The sequence below is a fragment of the Hipposideros armiger genome, unplaced genomic scaffold, assembly GCF_001890085.2.
Source record: "Hipposideros armiger isolate ML-2016 unplaced genomic scaffold, ASM189008v1 scaffold_467, whole genome shotgun sequence".
NCBI classification, from domain to species: Eukaryota; Metazoa; Chordata; class Mammalia; order Chiroptera; family Hipposideridae; genus Hipposideros; species Hipposideros armiger.
The window spans coordinates 609,579-620,251 of NW_017731817.1; the positions used below are offsets into that span (position 1 = coordinate 609,579).

General features: G+C 38.0%; 1 protein-coding gene across 8 annotated transcripts in view; it reads left to right on the forward strand.

Moving 5' to 3' along the window:
* The window catches only part of KATNAL1 (katanin catalytic subunit A1 like 1), an 88,126-nt gene that overhangs the window by 60,409 nt on the left and 17,044 nt on the right, over positions 1-10,673 (forward strand). For all 8 annotated transcript variants that reach the window (XM_019666356.1, XM_019666358.1, XM_019666359.1 and 5 more), the window contains 3 exons: positions 3,311-3,469; positions 4,162-4,288; positions 6,489-6,623. In XM_019666356.1, the coding sequence (XP_019521901.1) occupies positions 3,311-3,469; positions 4,162-4,288; positions 6,489-6,623 (421 nt within the window). The remainder of the gene's footprint in view (positions 1-3,310; positions 3,470-4,161; positions 4,289-6,488; positions 6,624-10,673) is intronic.

The following is a 10,673-nucleotide window of genomic DNA, read 5'->3' on the forward strand; positions in this document are numbered from 1 at the left end:
TGCAGTCTATGCTGTCACCGGCAACTCATGGCAGCCCAGCTCCAGGTCGAGCCACTGCTCACCATCCTAGGTGTAGAGGGCACAGCGTCACTGGCCCATGTGGGATCCAAACTGGCAGTCCTGCTGCTCAGAGCTGGTGCTCCCAAGCCAACTCTTAACCAACGAGCCACTCCACCGGCCCCATGGCATTTCAGTTGCATCTCACAACTTAATAGACTATTACAGATTTACCTACTTTTGGGTAAATACATTCCCTCTTTACTATAACTTCTAAAACAATGTTTAAGAGAGAGAATAAGGTCTTAAAATAGGTATTTAAAAGAGTTTAAAATAGCTGGAGTGGTAGGTGTAACCTACTTGTCGTGACAAGCCCTGTTAAGTTTTTAGCAGGAGAGTGACTTGCAAATGTGGAAAGATCACCTTGGCAGCATCATGAGGCTGGATTGGTAGTGGACATAGCTGTATATAGACGAGGAATCTGCTCAGGAGGCTGGTGGAATAATTTAGCCAAATGATGAGGACCATAACAGAAACGTGTTATTTGGCTGCTGACAAATGGGTAGATTTCTGAGAGGTGTTGAAGAGGCATAAGTGATCACATTATGACTGAGAGTACGAAGGGGAGGGACAAAGTTGTATGACTCCTGGATTCCAGGCTTGAATTGAAGGAGTATGCAGTTACTTTTGACACTAACTACCCGAAATTGGGCCAAACTTCCCAGGTTAAAGTGCGGTTTTCCACAAGACTGCCCTCACTTCATATGCCAGCTGCAAACTTGGGGGTCTCCAGGTTACCCTTACTTCTGACTAGCTGGCTATAAATTTGGGGCTTCTCTCTACCCCCTCAGGTTCAGTAATTCTCTAGAATGACTCACAGAACTTAGGAAAGTATTATACTTAAGATTGCAGTTTTATTATAGCAAAAGGAGGCAACTCAGAGCTAGCCAAAGGAGGAAATGCGTAGGGTGCGATCTGGGAGGATGCTGAAAGTAAAGCTTCTGCGTCTGCTCCCCGTCGAGTCAGGAGGCTTTGCCCTCCTAGCACATGGATGATGACAATACACAGAGTATTGCCAACCGGGAAGCTCACCCAGGCTTCAGGGTCTAGTTTTTATTGGAGTTTCATGAGAATCTTTGCCAGTGCCTCACAATCTCCAGTCCTCCTTCCTGTCCCCAGAGGTCCATTTGATATCACATGGCTCAAAGCCCCAATCCTCTAATCACATGGTTGTTTTTTTCTGGGTAATCTCATTAGCATACATGATGTAGGGGCCCACCACAAGTCACCTCATTAGCATACAGTTTCTGGGCTTGGCAACAGAGACACTCCTGTCACTTGGGAAATTCCAAGGATTTAGAGTCTACTTCCCAGAAACTGGGGGAAAGGCCAGCCAAATTATTTATTCCATAGGGTACAATGAACCGATACTGGAAATGGAGAAAAGGAGCAAGTTTCGATAGAAACAAAATATGTTTAGGTAAATACTCAGCTGGTCATTGGAAGTAGAGGTCTGGAGGTTAGAGTGGAGTTTGAGTTAAAATTGTGAGGTATCAGTGGTGGCTGATAATATGCGTACGGATGAAATTGTTGAAGGAGTTTTATAAAGGGAAAAGGACCACAGACTTAGACTTGCTCCAGGAGTGTAAAGGGCGGAGGAAGAGGAGACACGAAGACACTGAAGATAGTCACGATGGAGAAGTATCAGGAAAGAGCAGTGTCACAGAGCCAACCAGGGAGGAGGGATCTCAGGAAGAAGGGAATGAACAACAGGGATCTGCAGAGAGAGAGAAAGAAGACGTGAATTGAAAAGTGGCTACTGGATTAGAAAGTTAGGCATTTTTAGGGAAGTAGGGGAGGCAGAAGCCAGATTGTAGCTCCGGGGGGAGGCAATAATAAGCATAAACCGTTTCTTTAAGAAGACTGCCTGAGAAGGGAATGTCAGAGACTTGGATAGTAGCTAGAGGAATTGTATGGTCAAGCAAAGGATTTTTCTAAAAATGGGACAGGTGCAAGTATGTTTATATCACAAGGGGAAAGCGCCAGTAGAGAAGGTGGTACAGGAAGTAGAGAGGGTAATTGAAGGAGTGATGTCATGAGGAGGTGAAATTATAAATACTGCACTGAATGTACAAGCTGGGTCTGCACAGATGCTCGTGTTGGAAATTAACTCCTACTGGAGGTGGCCACGTGAATGACGTTACAGGAACTGAGGGCACTGAAAGGGAGGGGACATTAGAAAGGCAAGGATGAGCTTTGCTGTAGGTGTAGCCTGTACTTTGAGTTGTTTACAGTTTTCAAAATACCAGTCTCACGCACAGTTAAAGGCTCCTTGCAAAGCAAAAAGGTTTTTTTGTTTTTTTTTATAAAACTAGTGTTTCAAATCCCAGTGATCCCCGGTGGTTTGTTTTGAGTGTCAGCATTCTATAGCTAGAAAAGGGTTTGGACAGTTTCTGAATTTATGAAACTTTGACATGCATATAGCTTCCCAAGTTTAAACCTCCACCTTATTAAACTACATTAAATGGGTCAGAATTCCTCTTAAAATCACCAACTATTATGCAAATGTGGTGTTAACTATATACCCAAGCCTCCATTAGAAGTGGCTAGTGAAGTATTTAAGAATCCACTAGTCTTCAAGACAAGAGCATTGGTATTTTCAAATAATCTTGACTCCTCATTGATCTAGTTTTATAGAATACTTTTCTGTTTATTTTCAAAGATGAGAAGCAATCAAAATTTAGTTTTTAGTCTATATTATCTTTATTGGCTTTTTCATCAGTAACATTGTTTTATGTAAACTAATGACTGTCTAGCTGATAAAATGCTAGCTACTTTGATTATGTTTGAATCACCACCAGATTCCTGCTACCTTATTGGCTAACAGATGGCTCTTTATATTTGATTGAAAGCTTTGTGGTATAAGTGTGTTTTGGAAGACAGGTTTGTTGTCTTAATTTCATTTTGTTGATACAGAGCAGTCACTCTTAAGCCCTGCTCAAGAATATGCATATTTACCTTCTGCCAGGTTTATGAAAATTGCGTAGGTTCTTTCTAAATCTATCAGAAAGCTCGTGGTATGGGCCCTTTGCTAGCCCATCTCTGAGCACCTCTGACGTGTGACATTTCGTAAAATTACTCTTAATTTTTTCCTGTCTATAAAATGATACTTGTGCCAAATTCACCTGGATTTTCCTGTAAAAATTAAGTTTATCTTTTGATGGGAAATTTTTCTTATGCATTAATAGTTGATGAAATTATAAGGAAGCATTTTAATCTGACAAATCATTCAGTGCATCTTTTGAAATTCCAGGGTGTGCTAATGGTCGGACCCCCAGGCACCGGGAAGACCATGCTAGCTAAAGCCGTTGCCACAGAGTGTGGCACAACGTTTTTCAATGTGTCCTCTTCTACCCTGACGTCTAAGTACAGAGGCGAGTCTGAGAAGCTAGTCCGTCTGTTGTTTGAAATGGTGAGTAACGATGTATTCAAATGGAAAGTACTGTTGGTGTAGGCAAATGATACTCTTGTCATCTACATCCATTCACCTACGGCAGGCGTCGGTGTAGTTTTTAATAGTTCTGACCACTGATAAGTTATGGAGTGGTGGGTTTTGTGGAGTCATCAACGTGTCTTCAATGTATCTTCCTCTTGGAGGCAAGAGAAGGCCCTCTGGCCTCCTGCCCAGTGAGGGTAGAAGAGACTTTGGAAGTGTGTGTGGTGCGACTGGTATTTCTGTGTCTCTAATGAGCTGGTGGAGCAGAAGTCTATTTTAATATGTATTTTAAAAATCAGTTAAAAATTGATCTATCATTAAAGTTTGTTCCTTTTCATAAAGGACTTGAAATAGTTACTTAAGAATGATTTATTTTTTTAAAAAAGTTTTGTATTACAGAAATTTTCTAACACAAAAGTAGAACAAATAGTACTGTGAATCCCCATGTATGTCACCCAAGTTTGCCAACTTGCCTTTTATTTTTAGAAATTTCCTTTTTTGATATGAATGATGGATTTAACCTCTGTCAGTAACCAGAGGGTGGCGTTAAAGCACGGAGAAGCTTCTGCTCTTCTTTACCATGACTTTAGAAGGAAGAAATGATATTTTTAAAATGTAGATTATTTTATAAGATCACGGAATAACTCCTTTAAAATATTTTCACAAAGGCTAGATTTTACGCCCCCACCACAATCTTCATTGATGAGATCGATTCTATCTGCAGTCGAAGGGGAACCTCTGATGAGCACGAGGCAAGCCGCAGAGTCAAGTCTGAGCTACTCATCCAGATGGATGGTAATTGATATTTAATTACTGCCTCAAAACCGTTATATTTCCTTTTTGAGTTTTGTGTGGATTCATACTTGGGAAATTCTCAGTGGATGGACTAGAAGGTAGCCTGAATTTTCCTGTAATCATTTGTTCATGCACCCAAAAAGCCTTTCTTGTGTACCTGTTAGGAGTCATACACCATTTAAGGCTCTCCAGTTACAAAGAAAGGAATGTCATGGCCTTTAAGGAATTTACTATTTAGAGCAAAGGTTCTAGGGATGTGGTCCAGGGTCCCGGGGGTCTTTAAAACTCGTTTGAAAGGTCTGCAAGGGCTAAACTATTTTCATAATAATATCAAGGCATTAGTTAACTTTTCACTCTCATTCTCTTACAAGAGTTTTTCAGGTGCTACAAGACATGTGGGATATAATAGATGGAAAGCAGAAGCAGCTATCCAGCTGTTCTCCATTGAGTCAGACATTAAAGAGATTTTCCAAAAATGTAAAAAAAAAAAAAAATGCCACTCTTCTTACTGAGTTTTTTGGGGGGTGGGGTTTGGAAAATCATAGTATTTTTCATAAAAACATGTTATTTATGTTAACAAATAATGGGCTTATTATTGTCATTTTAAAATGAATTAATATTTTAAAAAATTCTCAGTTTTAATTTTTGATGACAAGTATTGATACTCCACACACACAAAATCTCTTTGGAGCACAATAATTTTTAAGCGTATATAAGGATCCTGAGACCAGAAAGTTTGAGAACCACTGATCTACGTGGGAAGCAGGCAAGTTTACAGACAATAACAACATGTTATCATTTCTGTGGCAGAACTAAACTCTAGGTGTAGTGAAAACACAGCAGGAGAGGGACCACCCAGACTGAGGGAGTCGAAGGGAATAGGTGACTTGGGCTTTGAAGCGTCAGTAGAAGTTATTCAGACAAAGAAGAAAAGGCATTGGAGAGCCATTGAAGGAAGATAGTGATGGGCACAGAGCTGCTTCTTAGACACACATTACTCTGGTCGTTGTAAACAGGAGGCCATTTGAGCAAACTGCATAACATGTTAGATATCAAGAGTGTGTCATTTTAAAACAGCTATAGTTATCCATCAACCATGGGTACTTACTGAATACTTATAATGGGTGTTTATACAGTGCCAGGTACTGTAAGGTCCATAAAATAAAGTACTACAGTCCCTTACCTCAAAGGTTTGGTCATTTTTAAGTTCTGCTGAAGTATGAGAGAAAGGAGTGACTATGCTATGTTTTGGGGGATGGATATAGAGGAAAGCACATTACATGTTTTAAAAATATCACAAAATACAAATTTAGTCAGCTGAATTTCATTTAGGGGTATTTGTGACTGTTGGTGATTGTTAGTTGGACAGCTTGATCCTTTGTGATAATGATTCAAATAGTAGTTTAGTAATAATTTATTAAGAAAATACCATAATGAACTAGGTTGCTTTTAAATTCACTACTTTGTTATGCCAGGCTAGAAACTCTTGTTAGTTTGTGAGTGTTTGATATTTTTTCACTGCATATTTTCCAGCGTTTCCATTGTACAACCTGAAGTTTTTTTATTCTAGAATTTTAGTTCTGAAAAAGTAGACTCTAGGTATATATATACTTGGTTTGATACAAAAAGAAATGGTATTTTCAGTAGTGACTGGTTATTAGGTTCATTCTTAAATTTCTTGTTTATTTTTCATGAGTCACTTAGAAGTTTGAAGGACAAAACTATTACAGCATAACTGCCTTTCAAAATTATGATTGCATGCTAGTATATTAAGTAAATGTGAACCCTCTTCTGTTCTCTCTTCTTGAGAAAATCAAATAAATTAGACTAACAACTAAAATAAAAATTTTGGGGGAGAACTTCATGATTTAAAAATATTAGAGAGGACTAAAACAGCATCATCATCTCTCATGTCTTTTCAAAGGAAATATATATTCATTCATTTTTTTTTTTTACAGAAAAATATGGTTTTTCTTACTGGATTGGAATCCTGCAGTAGATTATGTGAATTCTTCTACCTTCTTGTTTATAGTTATCTGTTGATGTGTCTGGTTCTGCCACCATACAGAGGTCAGAAGGACTGAATTATTCACATCACTGAGCCTGCCACCAAGCCAGTGACTGATCTGAGAAATGCTAGTTGAACAAAAGAATAAAGAACTTTAAGAAAAACGTTCTTTTTTCCCCTTACTGTGTGTAGGAGTTGGAGGAGCTTTAGAGAATGACGACCCTTCCAAAATGGTTATGGTATTGGCTGCTACTAATTTCCCGTGGGACATTGATGAAGCCTTGCGAAGGAGATTAGAAAAGAGGATTTATATACCTCTCCCAACAGGTATGATGTGTTGCTTTTACTATATTTCCATCTTTCTTTTGCTTCCTGTTACCTTTTTAAAAAATTTCTCTAAGTCTTTATTCCATTGGCATTCTGCTTAAAAAAGTTTATAGCACTGTAAAACCTACTTGTAGATGGAATACAGGCCACAGCACTCTGTTGAGGTTCCTTACATTTCAGAGCAGTTCTTACATTGAGAGCAATATTCATGTTTCTAAATCTGGTAGGACATCAAAGCTTTTACTTTTGAAGAGTCTTCATTAAACCTTAAGTGATTAAAAATAAAGCTCTCTTGAGATATTTTTAAAAATATGCTGCTTTGAAAAATAAAATTTTATCCTATTGATGAATGTTGAAATTTTCATAAGTGAATTTTTTCTTTTTATATTGAGATCAAATTTACATGGAGTGAAATGTACAAGTCTTCAGTGTGTAATCTGATGAGTTTTGACAGATGAATACTTCTGTTTCATCAGTACTCTACTAGAGATGTAGGACATCTCTGTCACCCCAGAAAGTTTCTGCCTCTTAACCAATTAATTCAAACCTCCTTTACTTTCCTGATTTTTATTACCATAGATTTGTTTTACCTATTGTTAAACATCATATAAATGGAATCATGACATATGTACTTACGTGTCTGGCTACTTTCACTCAACGTAATGTTTTTGAGATTCATCTGTGTAGTTAGTTATATGTATCAGTAGTTTATTCGTGGTGTGCTCATACTATAATTTGTTTATTCTCTTTTGGATGTACATTTGAATTATTTCTAAGTTTTTACTATTATGAATGAAGGTACAAATATTCTTTTACAAATCTTATGTATGAATATTTTCAGTTCTTTTGGGTAACATAGATAAGAAATAATAGGTGGATCATAGGGTAGGTATGTTTATAATACCCAAACTGCTTAAGTGGTTGTACCATTTTATACTTCCACCATGAGTGAAGGAAAATCCCAATACGTGCGTATCCATATCAACATTTGGTATTGTCAGTATTTTATTTTAGCCATTCTAGTAAGTTTGAATTGTTATCTTATTATGGTTTTAATTTGCATTTCTCTGGTGACTAATGATGTGGTGCACTTTTTTTTTTTTAAAGATTTTTATTGGGGAATTGGGGGATGGGAACAGCGCTGGGGAATTGGGGGAAGGGGAACAGACAAGTTGCTGTCATTTTGTTCTTCAGTCTAGTTGCTTCACTGAGGACGTCGCTTCACTGGCCCAAGTTGGCCACCACCATTGCGCTCTTCCCAGGCGAGGCAGATCAGTTGCCGGCTTCTGGACAGCCGCTCACTGCAGCTGCTGGCCACTCACGCTGGCTGCTGGCTACACACGGTAGCCCATGGCAACCCAGTGCAGCAGGGGCTGCAGCCTATGCCATTGCCGGTGACTCACAGCAGCCCAGCTCCAGGTTGAGCTGTTGTTCAGCATCTTAGCTGTAGAGGGCAGTGTCACTGGCCCTCATCTGTGGGATCTGAACCGGGGCCCTCTGGCGTCCCAAGCCAGCTCTTAACCAATGCACCACTCAGCCAGCCCTGGTGCACTTTTTCATGTGCCTGTTGGTCTTTGGCATATCTTTTGTACAATGTCTTTTCAAGTCTTCTGCTCAGTTTTAATTAGTTTATTTTTTGTTTTATTAATGTTATGTAGTTCTTATCAAATACATGCATTGTGAATATTTTCTTCCAGTTTGTGGTTTCCCTTTCAGTTTTCTTTATGGTATCTTTCAATAAGCAGATGTTTTGATTTTGATAAAGTCCTCTTGTCTTGTCAGATATTTCTGCTATGGATAGTGCTTTTTGTGTTTTAAGATGTCTTTGCCTACCCCAATGAGGCAAAAGTTTTCTCCTATATTTTCTTTTAGAAATTATAGTTCGATCTGTGATCCATGTTGAATTCATTTTGTGTGTATGTATCAGTTAGGGATTGAGTTTCATTTTTTTTCCTATGCCTATCGAATTGTTCTAGCACCACTTGTTAAGAGGAATTTTTTTTTCCCACTGAATTACTTTGGCACTTTAATTGAAATTTATTTTGCTATACAGATGTGGGTCTATTTCTGAATTCTCTGTTCTGTTCCATTGATTTAAAAAAAAATTGATACAAGGCTGTTTTGTCAGGTTATCTATTTTTTCTTGAGTAAGCTTTGGTAGCTTGTGTCTTTCAAAGAATTGGTTCGTTTCCTCTAATTTATCTAATTTATCGGACATGACCTAGTACAAATGTGAAAGTCGACTTAATGGTTTATGTGAAGATGTTGTTTGAAGTCAGTAGGGAAGGCAGTCAGGAAGAGAAGATGAAGTGATGGAAACAAGGACAAATATAACATGTGGGGATAAGCTGGAACCCATGAGGATAGACTGGAATCCAGGTTGGGCTCTTATTGCCTCTCAGACTTCCAACTTTGATGATTGGGATGTCCTGTAGAAGAATCTGGCACTGTTTGTAACATTATTAAATATACACCTGTCTTAGGAATCAAAAAAGCTGGAGGAGGAAATCTGACAGGAGCTGGAAAGAGTGGGAGGCCCAGGTACTTCTGACACTAACAATGAGAGCCAGCAGATAAGTGACAATATGCATGAGCTGCAAATGCACCTCATGCCCTGAACCATCTTTCTGAGTTGATTTATTTCTGCCTTTCAGATCTTAACCCCTAATGACTTATGTGTTCCACACTAATCCAGAGCTATGCAATGAAGGGAATTCTGGGAAGAAATTCCAGCTCTGCTCAAGTTGGCATACTACAAATCCACACACCTCATTTTCCTTTTATTGTCTGTAGGATCTATAGTGTTGGCTCAGTTTTCATTCCTGAAATTGGTAATTTGTGTTTTGTCTCTATTGTTCTTAATCATTCTTGCTAGAGATTTATCAATATTATTCTTTTCAAAGAACCAGCTTTTTACTTTGTTAATTTTCTGTTTCCTATTTTATTGAATTTTTTCTCTGACTCTAATTATTTCTCCTTAATATTTTGAGTGTAATTTTCTCTTCTTTTTGTGAGTGATTTTAAACCTTTTCTTCTTTTAAAAATATAAACATTTAAAGCTATAAATATCTCTTTAAGCTTTGGCTTCATCCCACACATTTTCTATACCATATTTTCTTTACTATTCAATAAGAAATACTTTCTAATTTTCATTTTTCTTTCTTCTTTGACTCTTTGAGTTATTTAGAAGTGTGTGGTTTAGTTAGTATCCAAATGTGGATTTTTCTAGATATCTTGTTGATTTCTAATTTAATTCCATTATAATCAGGAACTGCTCTATAAGATGTAAGTTCTAAATTTTAGTGAGATTGATTTTGATTCAGCATATAATCTATCTTGGTGAATGTTTCCGTATTCATTGATTATAATATTCTGTAAATGTCAGACAAGTTGGCGTGATAATGTTCAAATCTTCTAGATCCTTACTGATTTTCTTACTCTGATTTTTCTATCAGTTACTGAGAATAGGTTGTTAAACTCTTTAAGTATGATTGTGAATTTGTTTTTTTAATTCTGTCAGTTTTTGCTTCATGCACTTTTAAGCTGTTTTTAAGTACATAAGTAGTTACCATTGTTATATCTTCTTGCCTTTTCTGCCATTATGAAATGTTTCCCTTTATCTCTGGTTATATATACGCTTTGACTTCATGTTTACTTTGATATTAATAAAGCCTTACCATCTCTGGTTGCTGTTTGCATATGATATCGCTGCTTCCTTCCTTTAATTTTCATCCTGCCTTTATATTTGCAGGGCAGTTCTTGTAGACAACATATAATTGAGTCTTGTTATTTATTTATCTAGTTTACCTCTGTGTTTTTTTTTTAAATATTTTTATTGGGGAATTGGGAGTTGGGAACAGCGCTGGGGAATTGGGGAAGGGGAACAGACAAGTTGCTGTCGTTTTGTTTTCCAGTCTAGTTGTGGAGGACGTTGTTTCACTGGCCCAAGTTGGCACCATCATTGCACTCTTCCCAGATGAGGCAGATCAGTCACCAGCTTCTGGACGGCCGCTCACTGCGGCTGCTGGCCGCTCACGCTGGCTGCTGGCT